Raw genomic sequence first — 18,381 nt, forward strand, 5'->3', positions numbered from 1 at the left:
ATCTGAGGCACTATATGAACACAGCGTTCATTTGCATAAGCACCAAAATTTGTGTGAGAGACAAACAGCATCAGGCCCGTGCCTATCACATGCTGGAGAAAACATCACAGGAGAACAGAAGGTCTGACAAAAACAGCCAGACGGCCCCTTCCTCCAGAGGCCCGGCCCGAAACGATCCTCCCTCTCTTCCATATTTCTAATACCTCAGGGTTTTACAAAGTTTCTTCAGAGAACTTCAGCCAAACATTTTTATCTGATCCGTCGAAGCGATCACGGCCAACGAGACCGCGCTTCTCCTTCCTAAAACTCTGTAAGTTTCTCTAGAATTTCATTCGCTATCTATTCGCGTATCTAATTAGCTTAATGAACGAATTGTCTTGTGAGACTTTTATGCTGTAGTATTGATAAATGTATCATTTAAAGATTTCATTTAAAGCGTTCATCATATTATAACTTAATCATTATTTCAAATCATGAGTATAATTCATGAACTTCTTAAATTCTACTTATTCACACAGTTCACTTCAATGCTTTATGCTAAACCGATAATGAACACAAACCTTAATAACAGAATCAGTTTAAGAAGATTAGGCTGCGATGTTTCACAACGTTTAAACAACACAATATTCCCAGTTACTTCTAAACTCGATGGAAATGTTAGCGTTAACGTTCTCACAGTTAGTTTAGTTTTTAAGAAGTTAAAACAATATTTTCGACTGAACATAATTCTCATAATATATATATATATATAAATTAACTAGTCTGAATATTTTATCTGGAAATGATTCAGTTCTAAGAGTAACTCTAACAGGACAAAAATAAATCCAGTTACACAAGGTTAAAATGTAGCACGTGTAATGTTTGCTCTATATTCTCTGGAATATTTGAGCTTCTGCTCATGAATGCGAGAAGTTTTCCACTTTATTGGTAAGTGATTGTTTTGTGGAGGTTTAATTCAAGCAGCTGATCAACTTTTATAACTCTAACTGGCCAGATTTCCCACGAGAGACAAAGTGATAAACATGTAGTTCATCTCTAGAGTGTGTGTGTGTGTGTGTGTGTGTGTGAGCCCAGAGAGACATCGCAGGTGAGCAGTGTATTTAGGAACATGTCCCTGTCCCACATGAGCACTATAACAAAGCCTCAGAGACACATCCGTCCCCCTGTGTGTCCTCTCGGGGAACCTGCAGAGGGGCGGTGCTAATCACGGGCTCGCTTATAAAACACACAGCAGCTCGTGTTTCGGTGGATCATATAACAGTTATGTACGCTGTTATAACTCTGAAGCACTTATTCATGCATGTTATGTCATTGATGTGGATGAAGTCAGGTCTATATGGAAGTTCAGGTTTTCTGGGGTCCTTATTTTCTAGCCCGATTAATAAAACTCAAACGAAGAAGTGGTGCATTAGATGGAATACAACAACATGGTTAATTGGTGGTGACATCAGATAAAGGGGCGTGGTCAGAATCAAGGTCGTTGTCAGGGGGTGTGGTTCTGTGGGGAATCTTTAACACACATGGAATGTTTTGAAGTGGAAAAAGGTTCTTTAGACTATAAAAAGGTTCTATATTTAAAAAAAATAAGAAAAAATGGGTACACAAAGTTTATCAATCAGATGAAGATGCTTTAAATTCTAAATTCCTTGTTTTGTTTTGTTTCTTCTGAGGGATAGAGTTTACAGTTTTGAAAGTGGGTAAAAAGAGGAACATTCTTTTGTTTGTATTTTTTAAGAGGCATATTCTTTATTTGTATTTCTAAGAGGAATATTCTTTTATTTTTATTTTTAAAGGGAATATTCTTTTATTTTTATTTTAAGAGGAATAATCTTTTATTTTTATTTTTAAAAGGCATATTCTTTTATTTTTAAGAGGAATATTCTTTTATTTTTATTTTTAAAGGGAATATTCTTTTATTTTTATTTTTAAAGGGAATATTCTTTTATTTTTATTTTAAGAGGAATAATCTTTTATTTTTATTTTTAAAAGGCATATTCTTTTATTTTTATTTTTAAGAGGAATATTCTTTTATTCATTTATTCAAAGAAAATGTGATATATTTTTTTCTCCTTCATGTAGGTTTTGTTTGAGATTCTGTTTTCTGTTTCCATATACACTTACAATAAGACTTTACAGTTAAATAAACTATGAAACAAAAAATAAATAAAATCTGCAAAACCTTTTTAAGGTGGTATTTTTCTGCAAGGAACCTTTTTAGGAGCAGCGGAGTGGCTTAGTGGTCAGTGGTCTTCTCAGCAAGAAGGTCGTGGTTTCGAATCCCAGGTTTGAACAGAGAGGAGCCTTTCTGTGTGGAGTTTGCATGTTCTTCCCCGTGCCTGTGTGGGTTTACTCTGGTTTCCTCCCACAGTCCAAAAACATGTACATTAGGTTGATTGGTAATTCTAAATTGCCCATAGGAGTGGTTATGTGTCTATATGTGGCCCTGTGATGGACTGGTGACCTGTCCAGGGTGTACCCCTGCCTTTTGCCCAGTGTGTGCTGGGATAGGCTCCAGCAGACCCCCGTGACCCTAATTAGGAATAAAGCGGGTATAGACAATGGATGGATTAACTCTTCATTACCCAAATCTTGAAGGAGCTACTGTAAGCAATCATAGTTCAGGCAAATTTTTAACATTTCATTTTAATTCACATGTTTACCCTGATATCCACCTGTGTACAAATTATATACACTCACCAGCCACTATATTAGGAACACCTGTACAAATCAGTCCTGTAGTTCTCCAATCAGCCAATCACATGGCAGCAGCAGCAAAGGCAGCATGACTTCATGGAGTTATGGAGATACAGGTAAGAGCTTAGGGTTTTAAGAAAAAAGTGTCTTGTCAGTGATGTGGACCACGGCATGAATGCTGCTGTTAGAGCCATGTTAGGTTTATCTACTTATTATTTGCAGATAATGTCTCTGGACATTTATACAATCATTTAATGATTGTTTTTCTGCCCTAAATTGACCCAAAGATGTACACCGATCAGCCATAACATTATGAGCAGTGAGAGGTGAAGTGAATAAGACTGATGATCTCCTCATCATGGCCCCTGTTAGTGGGCGGGATATATTAGGCAGCAAGTGAACATTTTGTCCTCAAAGTTGATGTTAGAAGCAGGAAAAATGGACAAGCGTAAGGATTTGAGCGAGTTTGATGAAGGGCCAAATTGTGATGGCTAGACCACTGGATCAGAGCATCTCCAAAACTGCAGCTCTTGTGGGGTGTTCCCGGTCTGCAGTGGTCAGTATCTATCAAAAGTGGTCCAAGGAAGGAACAGTGGTGAACCGGCGACAGGGTCATGGGCGGTCAAGGCTCATTGATGGACGTGGGGAGTGAAGGCTGACCCGTGTGATCCGATCCAGCAGACGAGCTACTGTTGCTCAAACTGCTGAAGAAGTTAATGCTGGTTCTGATAGAAAGGGGTCAGAATACACAGTGCAGGACGGGTCAGGGTTGTTTTGGGAGGAAAAAGGGGACCAACACAATATTAGGCAGGCGGTCATAATGTTATGGCTGATCAGTGTATGTGGGTTAGAGAATAAACAAGTTGAGATGAGTTTTTGTGTAAAAAAGAATAAAAATTGACTGTAGTTACTTATGAATGATGAAATCAATGAACTGGATTGTTTTATTGTTTTTTTTTTTTATGGAAACTGACTGATTTTATTTAATCACGCTCTCGTGTGTCACCCAGAAGAGGACAGGTTTCCGGTCATTCCGGACTTTTTTCATTAGGGATTTAATTCTACATCCACACACTGACATCTGGAAAAAAAAAGATGACATCTTACAGATACAAGTGAAAAAAAAAATCTTCGAAATACAGATAAATAGATGTAAATATGAGATATAAGATTAGTAGACTTATCTCAGGACATTTCAAGCTTTAGGTCTAGAATGAAACGCTTAAATTCAGCAAATTCAAGAATATTTCATGCTTGGGAAAATTCTAGAACACTTCCTAATAGGCTCAAGATATTTTTTGCTTGATTAGATATGATTTTTAATGTGGATATAGTTTTAGGATGGATATTAATGTAAAAGAAATATATAAAAATTGAAGTGAAATAGCATGTCTATGTTAAATATATATATTATAATATGCAAGCCAGGCATCATGATAGCTCTTATTTAATATTAAGATAGCGTGTGCATGTGATAAAATTTAATCAAGCGGATGGTTAGGAATCTTGAGTGATTAATTCCTTCAGTTGTACTTTAAATGCATTAAAGTGACTTGTCAGATTATAGAGGTGACACAGACACAGTGTTTATGATCATGTGTGATTGTTACCTGTGCTTATGTAATAACTGGTACACTTCTCATATGAAATTTGGCATCTCGGAAAGAAATATCTGACCGGTTTGGCCGTATCGGGACATTTTGGCCGATCTCCACAAGGAACTAAAGAAAAAATAACAAATAAATAAATAAGAGCCAAATGTTTTTCTGTGTAGCGTATTATTAATTATCTACGTTCATAATTTTGTCATTGGAAGGTCTTCTTGAAGATGGGAAGGTGTGTGTGTGTGTGTGTGTGTGTGTGTGTGTGTGTGTAGATGCTGTTTGTACAGACCCGGCTCCCCCTGTGGCTTTTGGCACGAGCTCACAGGATAACACAATAACAGCCCTGAGGATGAGACACTCTCGTTTGTTTGTGGTCTCTGATTTGTTTTTCTGACAGTGAGATGTGACTCACACACACACACACACACACACACACATACTGCTGCTGCTGAGGCTCCGGTGTTTATGAACACAACAAGAGGATTATCGAGCCTCAAATGAAATTCAGATTATATTGGTCACACACACAACACAATCCTATATAGGGAAATGTTTTAAGACTGTCCAGCACATAAAAGTAGAATAAAAATAAAATAGAAATTGTATAGAAGATTAAAATGTATATATATATTATCTAAATGGATATGGATCAGGATCAGCTGTTTACACATACACTGTGTTTCTGAATCTGACTGAAGGAAAGTGAAGTGAAGTGAAATGGGATTTTTAGGGTGTGTGTATTAACAGGTCAGACCATTTTGGTCTCTGAAGGATGTCCTTTGCCTAAAAAAAAGTTCCTATAAATTCAGACCTTGGAATTCTTGAGCCTTTTTGTTGTGGACATTTACATTTCTGGCATTTGGCAGACATCCGGATCCAGAGCAACTTACACTTTATCTCATTTATACAACTGAGGGTTAAGGGTCTTGCTCAGAGGCTCCGCAGAGGCCACTTGGTGGACCTGGGCTTCAGGCTCCTAACCTTCTGATCAGTAGTCCAACACCTTAACCACTAAGCTACCACATCCCCCATGAAGAGTTGTTATTACTACATGAATCTTTATTAAATCTTCTCTTGTTTTGGCTCATGTCCTAAAAGAGAATACAAAACATTAAACACTGATCAGCCATAACATTATGACCACTGAGAGGCGAAGTGAATAAGACTGATGATCTCCTCATCATGGCACCTGTTAGTGGGTGGGATATATTAGACATCCTGTGTCATTTTGTCCTCAAAGTTGGTGTGTTAGAAGCAGGAAAAATGGACAAGCTTAAGGATTTGAGTGAGTTTGACCAAAAAGGTCAAATTGTGATGGCTAGACCACTGGATCAGAGCATCTCCAAAACAGCAGCTCTTGTCGGGTTGTGCCCGGTCTGCAGTGGTCAGTATCTATCAAAAGTGGTCTAAGGAAGGAACAGTAGTGAACCGGTGACAGGGTCATGGGAGGTCAAGGCTCATTGATGGACATGGGGACGAAGGCTGGACCGTGTGATCCGATCCAACAGACAAGCTACTGTTGCTCAAACTGCTGAAGAAGTTAATGCTGGTTCTGATAGAAAGGGGTCAGAATACACAGTGCAGGACGGGTCAAAATGTGGACCAACACAATATTAGGCATAATGCTATCCCTGGTCAGTGTATAATAAGGATAATTGGAATACCTTTAGAATTTACATCCTGAATTTATATATTTCTCCAAAGCTGCTTTGTGACAATGCCCCTTGTTAAAAGCTCTATACAAATAGAATTGATTTAAGTTGAAAAATACCACATGTTTGTATTCTTGGATATCATTATGCTAATTTTTTCTATAGCAGCACCTCTGATCTTAAATAACATGGACTCCTTCTAATACCTTGCCGTTTCCATAGTAACAGCTCATTCAGTGGAACTTGTACAGTACAGAGGTCACTCCACATAACACTGAGACTAATGTCAATAACTACAGATTAACAAAATATTAATGTCTAATTGGTCATATGGTGAATTTTTCCGGGCAGGACAGTAAGTCTTTACTGTCAAGACTTGGGAAAGGTCCCAAGATATACGTTTCCCAAAACTTAATCATAAATGGATAAATACCATGACCTATTGATTATCAATAACTGAACCATTATAATCATTGAGAAATGGTTTTGATGTGAGTAAAAAGTCTTTTTTCCTTCACCACAGTCCGTTCCTCTGAAGCCATGCGTTACCTTTACGACTTCGCCCTCAGAATGAACCTCACCATCGAACCCACTGCTGCCCCTCTGGAGCTGAACACGACCCCAAAGCCCTTCAGTGTGTTCGATGGGTGTGACCACATGGTGGAAGGCATCCTGTTCGACCTGGCAGTGCAAACCTTTAACATAGTGGTCGGATTTCCGGCCAACATCCTGGTCATCGCCATCCTGATCCGTAATCGTCACGAGCCCTCCACCTCTGACATCTTCCTGGGATGCCTGGCCTTCATGGATGCCTACTTCGGTCTCATGGTCCCTATAAGCTTCCTCAACCTCTTCTACTGGAAGAGCATGAAAGGTTGGCTGGCGCTGAAGTTCTCCTACGGCGTGAAGGACACGAGTGGGCCGCTCTTTCTGTCCTGCATCTGTCTGGATCGCTTCGTCGCCGTGATCTTCCCAATCGCTTTCAGTCAGCTGAAGCACATCAAGTACAGGATCGTCCTGACGCTGTTCGTCCTCGGCCTCACCTTCGCTTACGCCTCGGCTAAAACCATCGGTGGCCTCCATGACTTCGAGAAGGTCTTCACAGGAGAGGTTCTGGCCACGTTCACCTGGATGATCATCTGCAACATGTCCATCCTTTGGGCTCTGAAGCGCTCACGAGGGGCGGGCAAGGATGAGATGCACCCTATGAAGAAGAAAGCCTTCAAGATGGTGCTCTCCATCCTGTGCATCATTATTTTTAACTACCTCCCTCTGGTGGCCTTGTTCCCATTCCAGGATCACTACTCACCCATGGTCTTCACCTGCTATGTCCAGCCTGTGGGATTCGCCTTCCTGAACATCAGCAGCAGCATCCAGCCGCTCGTCTACCTGTCTCGTCTAGAGAAGATCCCCTTCCTGCCTGAGGGTTTGGTGAAGAAGCTCTGCTGTACGAAAAAGACCAACGCAGAGCAATCACCAGCTTAGAGCTTTACATCTCCACAAGCCTTGAGCTCCCAGATTGGTCTAGATTTTCATTCTGCTCCACCCTTGCTTTATATAAATATGAATATAATACTTTGACTAATACTGTATGTATACACCAATCAGCCATAACATTAAAACCTGCCTGACATTTGGCAGAGACTTTTATCCAGAGCGGTTTTAATGTTATGGCTGATCAGTGTAACTAGTTTTATTTCGAGCCTAAGGATTTTAATTCACCGTGATTCATTTAGCAAAATTATTGGCACCTTTACAATCAGTAAAGCCTCCAGTGGAGAGAATAAGTGCACTGAGCCTGTACCTGTAGCGTCTAACATGATGGAACACACTCTGGCCGTCCTGTAGAGTTACCATTAGAGACAGAATTCTAGAAATTGGTCTTTCCTTTACAAAGCACTGATTGGAAGTGACATCTTAAGTGCTTCTAATTATTTTCTATCAATATCCCTCCTAAAAAGTCTAAAAGCTCTTTGGTTTTTGAATCATAACAAAAGACACTCTATACTTGGGTAAAGAAAAATCAACAGAACATCTGGAATTTGAGAGCTGCTTAATGAAGTCGATGGTTATCAGGTTTGTCTCACACCTCCATGATTTGGCGATGGTTGGGGGTTTGATTCCTGACTCTACCCTTTGAGTGTGGAGTTTGCATGTTCTCCCCATGTTTCAGGGTTTCCTTCAGTTTTTGCTTAAATAAAGGTACACACACTGTCAAAAGCATATATTTACTGTTCACTGTCAGTTTTTTTCATAAATGAGCAATGCTATGAAATTTTTTAAATTAAGGTATTAATAATAAATCTAATTAATATATTTTTTATTAATTTATTTATTCTATTTGTATTAATTTATTTTTATTATTTTTTTAGAATTATTTATTTCTCTGTTTGTTTGTTTATTAAAATTAAAATTTGAGTAGAAAATAATTTTGTGTAATGTTTAATAAAAATGATTTTTTATTTTTTTATTTTTGTCCTTTTTAAGGGTGCCAGTAATTCTGTACGTAGTACTGACATGCATTTTATTGCATGAATAAAATAATGTTCTTTTAATAAATTAGCTTCATTTAATGAGCTTAATTCTTTGCACTAGCATTTACAAGCCATTCAATAACTTTCAGCCACAATACTGTTCAACAAACACAGGATTTAAAAGATGTGAGACACGAGAAACCGCTTCATTTTTGTACATTTGGCGCCCTCTAGTGTTTACACATGCACATGCTCACTAGCATTGTCTAAATCTGGTCTTAGTTTTTTACTTATAATATGTAATATAGATTTATTCACAGTTACTGGATAAAGGCTGATATTTATATAGTATATATTCACTTAAAAATATCATGTAATGACAAATAAATAAAATCTGAAATACAATAATGTGTATTGTTTTTATTCAAGTAGCTGTGCAGGAGCAGTGAGGAAATAAAAATATATTACATCAAAAATAAACACTATAGATGGTTTTATTTTATATGAGGATCATTTGGGGGAAGTGAGGACTGTTTTTAGAGAATTGAGGACTTTTTAGAGAAGTGAGGACTTTTTTTTTTTAGAAAAGTGAGGACTTTTTGGAGAAGTGAGGATCATTTGGGGGAAGTGAGATCTTTTTTGGAGAAGTGAGGACTTTTTTGTAAAAGTGAGGACCAGTTGGGGGAAGTGAGGACCAGTTGGGGGAAGTGAGGACTTTTTTTTTAGAAAAGTGAGGACTTTTTGGAGAAGTGAGGATCATTTGGGGTTAGTGAGGACTTTTTTGGGGAAGTGAGGACTTTTTTTAGAAAAGTGAGGACTTTTTGGAGAAGTGAGGATCATTTGGGGGAAGTGAGGACTTTTTTTGCAGAAGTGAGGACTTTTTGGAGAAGTGAGGACTTTTTTGTTTTTTAAGAAAAGTGAGGGCCATTTAGGAGAAGTGAAGACTTCTTGGAGAAGTGAAGACTTTTTTTTAGAGAGAATTGAGGACTTTTTTGGAGAAGTAAGGACTATTTGGGGGGATGTGAGATCCATTTGGAGAAGTGAGGACTTTTTTTTAGAGAATTGAGGACTTTTTGGGGGGATGTGAGATCCATTTGGAGAAGTGAGGACTTTTTGGGGGGATGTGAGATCCATTTGGAGAAGTGAGGACTTTTTTGGGGAAGTGAGGACTTTTTTTAGAAAAGTGAGGACTTTTTGGAGAAGTGAGGATCATTTGGGGGAAGTGAGGACTTTTTTTGCAGAAGTGAGGACTTTTTGGAGAAGTGAGGACTTTTTTGTTTTTTAAGAAAAGTGAGGACTTTTTTGGAGAAGTGAGGACCATTTGGGGAAGTGAAGACTTTTTTTTAGAGAGAATTGAGGACTTTTTGGAGAAGTGAGGACTTTTTGGGGGGATGTGAGATCCATTTGGAGAAGTGAGGACTTTTTGGGGGGATGTGAGATCCATTTGGAGAAGTGAGGACTTTTTGGGGGGATGTGAGATCCATTTGGAGAAGTGAGGACTTTTTTGTAAAGGTGAGGACCAGTTGGGGGAAGGAAGAACATTTTTTAGAGAAGTAAGGACCATTTGAGGGAAGTGAGGACTGTTTTGTAAAAGTGAGGACCATTTGAGGAAGTGAGGACTTTTTTTTTTTTTAGAAAAGTGAGGACTTTTTGGAGAAGTGAGGATCATTTGGTGGAAGTGAGATCTTTTTTGGAGAAGTGAGGACTTTTGGAGAAGTGGGGACTTCTTGGAGAAGTGAGGACTTTTTTTGTAAAAGTGAGGACCAGTTGGGGGAAGTAAGAACTTTTTTTGGAGAAGTAAGGACCATTTGTGGGAAGTGAGGACTTTTTTTAGAGAGAATTGAGGACTTTTTGGAGAAGTGAGTATCATTTGGGGGAAGTGAGGACTTTTTGGAGAAGTGAGGACCATTTGTGGAAAGTGAGGGCCATTTAGGAGAAGTGAAGACTTCTTGGAGAAGTGAGGACCATTTGTGGAAAGTGAGGGCCATTTAGGAGAAGTGAAGACTTCTTGGAGAAGTGAGGACCATTTGGGGGTAGTGAGGACTTTTTTGGAGAAGTAAGGACCATTTGGGGGGAGTGAGGACCATTTGGAGAAGTGAGGACTTTTTTTTAGAGAATTGAGGACTTTTTGGAGAAGTGAGGATCATTTGGGGGAAGTGAGGACTTTTTGGAGAAGTGAGGATCATTTGGGGGAAGTGAGGACTTTTTTGGGGAAATGAGGACTTTTTTTTAGAAAAGTGAGGACTTTTTGGAGAAGTGAGGATCATTTGGGGGAAGTGAGGACTTTTTTTGCAGAAGTGAGGACTTTTTGGAGAAGTGAGGACTTTTTTGTTTTTTAAGAAAAGTGAGGACTTTTTTGGAGAAGTGAGGACCATTTGGGGGTATTGAGGACTTTTTTGTAAACGTGAGGACCATTTGGGGAAGTGAAGACTTTTTTTAGAGAGAATTGAGGACTTTTTGGAGAAGTGAGTATCATTTGGGGGAAGTGAGGACTTTTTTGGAGAAGTGAGGACTTTTTGGGGGGATGTGAGATCCATTTGGAGAAGTGAGGACTTTTTGGGGGGATGTGAGATCCATTTGGAGAAGTGAGGACTTTTTTGTAAAGGTGAGGACCAGTTGGGGGAAGGAAGAACATTTTTTAGAGAAGTAAGGACCATTTGAGGGAAGTGAGGACTGTTTTGTAAAAGTGAGGACCATTTGGGGAAGTGAGGACTTTTTTTTTTTTTTTAGAAAAGTGAGGACTTTTTGGAGAAGTGAGGATCATTTGGTGGAAGTGAGATCTTTTTTGGAGAAGTGAGGACTTTTGGAGAAGTGGGGACTTTTTGGAGAAGTGAGGACTTTTTTTGTAAAAGTGAGGACCAGTTGGGGGAAGTAAGAACTTTTTTTGGAGAAGTAAGGACCATCTGGGGGAAGTGAGGACTTTTTTTTTAGAAAAATGAGGACTTTTTGGAGAAGTGAGGATCATTTGGGGGAAGTGAGATCTTTTTTGGAGAAGTGAGGACTTTTTTGTAAAAGTGAGGATCATTTGGGGGAAGTGAGATCTTTTTTGGAGAAGTGAGGACTTTTTTGTAAAAGTGAGGATCATTTGGGAGAAGTGAGATCTTTTTTGGAGAAGTGAGGACTTTTTGGAGAAGTGAGGACTTTTTTGTAAAAGTGAGGACCAGTTGGGGGAAGTGAGGACTTTTTGGAGAAGTGAGGACTTTTTTGTAAAAGTGAGGACCAGTTGGGGGAAGTGAGGACTTTTTGGAGAAGTGAGGATCATTTGGGGGAAGTGAGGACTTTTTGGAGAAGTGAGGATCATAATTATCAGTCAATCTATTAAATATATTTATACAGAAAAATTCAAGCTCCTCGATGCTCACATTATTATTATTATTATTATTGTTATTATTATTATTATTATTATTATTATTATTACTGCGGTTTCCTTCCACATTCCAAAAACCCATGTGTAGGTGTCTCTAGATTGGCTCTTGGTGTTAATGAGAGTGAACGATGCTCGGCAACAGACCGGTGTCTCATCCCAGGAGCATTCCTGTCTCACATCCGGTGTTCCCGGGAACGACTCCGGACCCTGACCAGGATAAAGTGTTTCCTGAAGACAAGTGAGCTCATACTTCCAGAAACTGAATTCAAGAGGATGCTAAATATAATGTCTTAGCGCATTTTACATAATAAAATTCAAGGTCCAATCAGATACTAATATGCAAATGAGCATCAGACGACACGTATCATTTATAAGCCACTGTGGTCTCATTTACATACAAAATCTAAATCCCTTCATTGTGTTTTAGGGTTAATTTAAATTTTTCAGTGCCACTGGTTCATAGGATATTGAGAACGTGCCACAGGATGTAAACAGGAAGAAGGAAACTCCGCTCCCAGGTCAGGAGAGTTAAATTTTTTACTCTATTGTCTGATTCATTCGCTGAACACTGGCAGCTTTTCTACTCTGAACCTTCTTCTCAAGTCTCTCGTATCAGTGCACCGAGCACAAGCTACACATTTATTCCATATTCCATCTCACTTCATCTTTATTGAAATCATCACCAGCTGTGGTACAATCCTCAGAGGCCTTTTACTCTGCGTGTAGAAATACGGCACCACCCTGTCCGTGAACGCCTGTGTGAACTTATGCAACACTTTTCCGTCCTCAGGACAAGAGAAACACACCTCCCCTGCGTCCCAGTCCACCTCCACTCTCACTCTCTCCAGCTTCTTGTCCACCTTCAGCGTCCTTACAGGGGACTCCATGGCTTTGTACTCGCCATCCCGCATGCACAGAGTCCAGAACCCGTTCTCCGGGCGCGCCGGGACCTCCAGGTCCCTCTTAACGGACATGCTGGCCACACCCAGGATCCAGTCATCGCTCTCTCCCAGGTCCACCTCCCAGGCGTGCGTGCCGGAGCTGATGGTCGTGGAGCCGAGGACCTCGGCACTGACGCAGAAGCGCTCGGGATTGGTGGGAAGAGGACGACCCGAGCTGCTGTAATGGACACTGCTAAGGTCTTCGGACAGCCTGAGACATGGGTGCACTGTGTTCGGGTCCAGAGTCACAGGAGCTGAGTGAGGAATGAAGAGACAGGAGATAAATTAAATGTTCACCTTAAATACGATGCCTAAACATACAGATTATGCTTAGCATGTGATAAGATTTTTTCTTTCACAGAGTTTGTTTGATTTTGCGTTAATTTCTCTGATTTTAAAATCACCCGATTCTGGAGGGGCTGGATGTTGACACCTTGTGTATCACTGCAGTACAGTAGCTGTTTAATTGATGTTCTTTCACTCAAATCTTCCAATTCATGTTAGTTAAAATGAATTGAAATCAGATTAGTGTGTGTTGATATTAAAACAAAGATAAATATTAAAGATAACACTGATAAGGTGAAGTTTTCTCTATGCAGGTTTTTAATTAATGTCTAATTAAGGAGTCTCCAGTGTCAGTGTATTGTAACAGCTTTGTTCTTTCTGTTTCTTCTTAGTTTTAAACTACAGTTTTGTTTTTTGTCTGTTTGTTTTTTGTGAGAGAGAGAGAGAGAGAGAGAGAGAGAGAAAGGGAGGGGGGAGAGAGGGAGAGAGAGAAAGAAAGAAAGAAAGAAAGAAAGAAAGAAAGAAAGAAAGAAAGAAAGAAAGAAAGAGAGAGAGACAGTGAGAAGGAATGAAAGAGAAACAGAGACCAGTGCCAGGGAGAGAGAGAGAGAGAGAGAGAGAGAGAGAGAGAGAGAAGAGAGATAACCACATATTGTATAGATACAGTGAGCTACAGTGAGAGAGAGAAATAGAAAGAAAGAAAGAAAGAAAGAAAGAAAGAAAGAGAGAGAGAGAGAGAGAGAGTGTGATATAGTGAGAAACACAGAGGAGAGAGAGAGAGAGAGAGAGAGTGATATAGTGAGAAACACAGAGGAGAGAGAGAGAGAGAGTGTGATATAGTGAGAAACACAGAGGAGAGAGAGAGAGAGGTCTGAATAACTATATAACATAAGAGGTAACAGGCATTTGTTTTATTTGACATTATTACATGACATTATAAACATTTTATTACAGAGTCTGTGTGTTATATCTGTGGTATAAGAGGAATAAAACACATGCTTTTCTGTGTATACAGTATATATATATATATATATATATATATATATATATATATATATATATATATATATATAAGAAATGTTGTGGATCTTTGTGTTACTTACAGTAAGGAGCAACTTCCTGCATCTTCTCCCAGACCCTGAACTTCAGGTTACTTAAGTATTTAGCTTCGTCTATTAATGCCCCATGAAACCCTGCTGGATTTAGTGCAGAGCTCTGAGATCTACAGAAGTCAGAAGTGTTTATTAAAATCAGCTGGTTAATTTTCACCACAAACACACACACACACACGCACACACACACACAACATGCACCTCAGATCTCAATCAGTTCTAATGGTCAGTCTCTCATTACGCTGTCCATTAATGCGAATAAACCAAACACCAGCCTGATGGTCTGGATGCTCTTCAGCTGCCTTCATGCTGATTCAGTTCCTGATCTGTTCTGTCTCTGCATTATAGCTGCATTGCATTCTGGGATCCTGAGCTGGATCAATCAAACCTGACTGAAATGAACCTGACAACGTCCCCCTGTGGCACCAGGGGTTGGAAACAACTTCTAACCGCTAGCATGTCAGTTCTAACAAATCCACAAGCTCCATAAAATCCTTAAAATAGCTGCCATGGACTCCACTTCCCACAATGCACTTGTACCCCCCCTGGATTCTACTCGCACCCGCTCCGAGCGGGTCTCCGGAATGGGAGGCGGGCACACTAACAAGGAGGCTAAAGACTACAGCCGCTAGCGCACCTCTTGAGATCAGAGGAGTGAGGTTTACCTGCACAGCACCTACCACTGGCTTCCATTACACTCACCCCCCTAAACCTTACTCCCATCCGGGTCACGGCACCAATGTAACCCCCACAGGTCCTACTCGCACCCGCTCAAAGTGGGTCTTGAACCTGGTCACAGACTGAGAACAGCATCAGTCTCTCCTGGGAAGAAAATACAACAAGAAAAGCTCACAAACAACAATATCTTTAAGTACTTCAGGAAGAAGTTGTTTGAAGACAGCCAGAGACTCAGGTTTTCAGACATACAGATAAGAGTCATGAGAGATGGTGGGATAAGTCAGACAGGCAGTGCTAGTGATAGAGATTAGAGTGACACAGCCAGCCTGTTACAGTATATATTCTAGTAACTCAAATTATCACTCTTTACAACCATGATGAATAGAACAGCATGTCAGAAAACAGGGCATGGAGAACTTTGAGGTGTAGGATCCTACCTTCCTATAAGGAAGATGCACCCCTCAAGTCGTAGTTTAAGTACCTCAGGACCTACTTCGATATGGTTTGATGACTTAGTGACTCAGACTCAGCTGTTCAGACATTTAGGGGAAGTTCATTCCACCACTTACTGTAGATACCAGAAAGAAGAAGAGATGTCATGCAGGTCTTCCTCGTACCCTGAGGGATGGTGGGATCAGTCGAGGAGAGGAAGCATGGAGCATGTGATTTGAGAGAAGTGGGTTGTGGTTTGACTCACAATCATCCGTTTAAAAGACTTTTATACACACACGAAGCATACACTGAGATCACGCTCCGTTCTGCCTGACTACTTTTTACTTTTTCCCAGTTTCTAGAGTTCTAGCCCAGTTTGTCCTGCTTGCTGGTTTCCTTCTGTCTCAGCCTCTCTATCATGACACAGCACCAAGACAGAACCGTATGGAGACCATGACACCCACTTTGCTGTGGCAGTGGTCAGTTTTGCACTCAGGTTCTTCATCATTGAATATTTGAAGCCTTCATTTAGTGTTCATGTGACTATACACAGCTGTAGAAAGGAAATGATTTATAATCACACTCTCTGGTGTCACCCAGATGAGGATGAGGTTCACATACCTCTCCATGGCAGATCTGAAGTTCTGTGAAAGGAAACAAAACACAAGAACTGAATCACTGAACACTCCGAAAAGCCAAAAGTTACAGAGAATAAGAAAACTTTCCTGGCAGCAGGTCAAGACGTCATAAACACCGTGCTCCAGAGTAAAAGGTTCCAGAGGAAATGAGTGGTGATATTTATACCTGCAGCAGCGTCAGATCGTCAGCGCCGATCTCCTGCTCCATGAGACTGATGATGTCTGAGAGAGATGAGATCCTGTTTATCAGCTCTTCGTCTTTTTTCTTTACAGCCAGGACTTTCTTCATCTCTTCCTCCTTGAGCGCGGAGAGCCGAGCCTCCTCTTCCTCACGCAGGAACTGGTGAAGCTTCATGAACTGATGTTTCATTCGGTGCTCTATTAGTTGGGCCTGACTCTAAAGCACACAGAATCTAAAAAATCAGCCTACAGAATCTCCATTTGTTTTATCTGTAATTTTTTTTAAATGTAAATAAAAAAAATAATTAATTCAAAAAATATTGTACAAAAAAATGTAATTTATTAAAATATTAATTCATTAAATTTAAATAAAAATATAATAAATAATAAAAATATCATTTTATTATTATTATTATTATTATTATTATTATTAATTTACCTGGATGTGCTCGAGTGTCATAGCTGAAGTGATTTTGAGTTTCATCACGACGTCCAGCTTGTCTTTCAGTGTCTTCAGAGCTGAATCGAGCTTCTCCTGTAAACATACGTGTAGAAAAAAAAGTGTAGATTTGTTTAAAAAAAATTATTTGTTCATGTAAAAATCTTATTCAGGTAGAATTGGAAGAGAAAAAATACAGAAAAAAATATTAAATTAAAATGTTTGTCATTTCAAATTGTTCACATTTCTGTGGTAAATGAGGAGCAGGGCCCCAGGGCCCCAGAGGGATTTGACCCTTTTTACCAGTATACTAGAGTTCCTTAACACCAGCGGAATCAATTCATCAGACATTTTCACTCAATATAAAGAAATGAATGATGTTGTGTCTGTGAGTCTGATCTAAAACGAGTCTGTTTAGCTTTCAGCATGTCTTAGCCGTGTGTTTTTCCCTCCGTTGGAGAACCTTACACAGAATTTTACTGGTTGAAGATGAAATCTGAGTTGCTTTTTAGACGAACAAGCACTCGGAGAACATCTCAGAGAGCAGAAATGGGTTTGATATCAACCTGTACTCTGAAGATACAAACAATTGTGTGGAAAAAAAACAAACCTGGAACTGTTGGCTAGGGAAAACACACAGAAATCCTTCTGAAACACTACAAGTTCCTGAGTGTCTACTTTCATATGAGCTTCATATTAACCTCCACTGGGGAGTGAGACATGACCAAGATGCTCAGTCATCAACATGGACACGATGAAACATTTTCTAGTCTCGGGTAAAAAGAGTTTAAATGATAAAATCTCGAGAAGGTATTACAGTGCTTTGGAGCAGGTTGACCCCGACTGCTGCTTCCAAAAACGAGATTTTCTGGTTCCAAAACATGTGTTTGAAATACAAGCGTTCTAGTGCTAAGTCAAACACATGTGCATGTGGATTTATTTCAAGAACGTTGGAGTTCGAAAGGTACAAAGCGCAGATGTGAGGCGGCGAGGTGCTGCTGGAATGCCTCGGCTCTGAGAGCGCACTGAGACACCACTTGATTAACAACATTCTCTCAAGCAACAACAGCAAATCCTTTTTGGAGCAGTGATTTTTTTCCCTCTTTACAGACACAATGCAGCAACAGAGCAGTGCAGCACAAAGCGCCTCTGTCCGAACAGTACCTTACAGTCCAGAGCGGCCTCGTCTGTGGGAGCGCACTCGTGACCCTTGTGCATTCTCGAGGCTTGGCACACCACACAGATGGGCTGCTGGTCGTCCACACAGAAGAGCTTCAGCTGTTCGCCGTGCTGTGGGCATGCCGCCTTCTTCTCCTTCTCGCATCTCAAGTTCTGGGTCTGCACGAAGGCCTCGCACAGGTTCCTCAAAGCCAGGTTGCTGGGAGGCTGCTTTCTCGAGGTTCTCCTCCGGCAAATTGGACAGGTCCGGAAAACTGAGCTATCCCAGAAGTTCTGCAGGCAGGACCGGCAGAAGCTGTGGCTGCACGGGAGCAGGACAGGATCAGTGAAGATGTCACAGCAGACAGGACATGACAGATCCTCTTCGGGCAGCTTGGAAGACATGGTCACGCCCGAGACGCTTCTGTCATAGCGAGAGCCAGAGTGTCGCGTCGTCACCTTCAGCACGCGGGTCTGCAGCCACGGTGCGAACTCGCCTCGCTCGGCAGGTTTTACGGAAAGCTCCTTTCAGCTGCTTTTGAGTGTTCAGGAAGAGCAGAGAGGGAGGAGTAGCACGCCAGACACAAAACAGGAAGTTCAAGTCTCTTGATGATTTGAATGTTTGGCTTCATGTAAAACCAGCGTGTTGCCCAGTCTGGGGCAGGTTTGAGTTTTTCAGACATTGATTTATCAACAGCTTTAAATGATCATTGATACTGAAGTCCAG

At 40.4% G+C, this 18,381-nt stretch overlaps 2 protein-coding genes across 2 annotated transcripts; one reads left to right on the forward strand and one right to left on the reverse strand.

Annotated features, from left to right (window-relative positions):
- The first annotated feature begins 6,520 nt into the window (after positions 1-6,520).
- On the forward strand, positions 6,521-7,478 carry LOC131344778 (psychosine receptor-like). Its single transcript, XM_058377249.1, has one exon. It carries the CDS (start codon positions 6,521-6,523, stop codon positions 7,433-7,435), a length of 915 nt encoding a protein of 304 aa, XP_058233232.1. The 3' UTR covers positions 7,436-7,478.
- Positions 7,479-9,577: 2,099 nt separating this feature from the next.
- LOC131345480 (nuclear factor 7, brain) lies at positions 9,578-18,304 on the reverse strand. The gene is made up of 6 exons (XM_058378405.1): positions 17,661-18,304; positions 16,497-16,592; positions 16,044-16,274; positions 15,861-15,883; positions 14,121-14,239; positions 9,578-12,986 (listed from the first exon to the last, which is right to left on the reverse strand). Exons 1-6 carry the CDS (start codon positions 18,057-18,059, stop codon positions 12,448-12,450), a joined length of 1,407 nt encoding a protein of 468 aa, XP_058234388.1. The 5' UTR covers positions 18,060-18,304; the 3' UTR covers positions 9,578-12,447.
- Positions 18,305-18,381: the final 77 nt, after the last annotated feature.

This window comes from Hemibagrus wyckioides, linkage group LG24, assembly GCF_019097595.1.
Source record: "Hemibagrus wyckioides isolate EC202008001 linkage group LG24, SWU_Hwy_1.0, whole genome shotgun sequence".
In the NCBI taxonomy this organism is placed as follows: Eukaryota; Metazoa; Chordata; class Actinopteri; order Siluriformes; family Bagridae; genus Hemibagrus; species Hemibagrus wyckioides.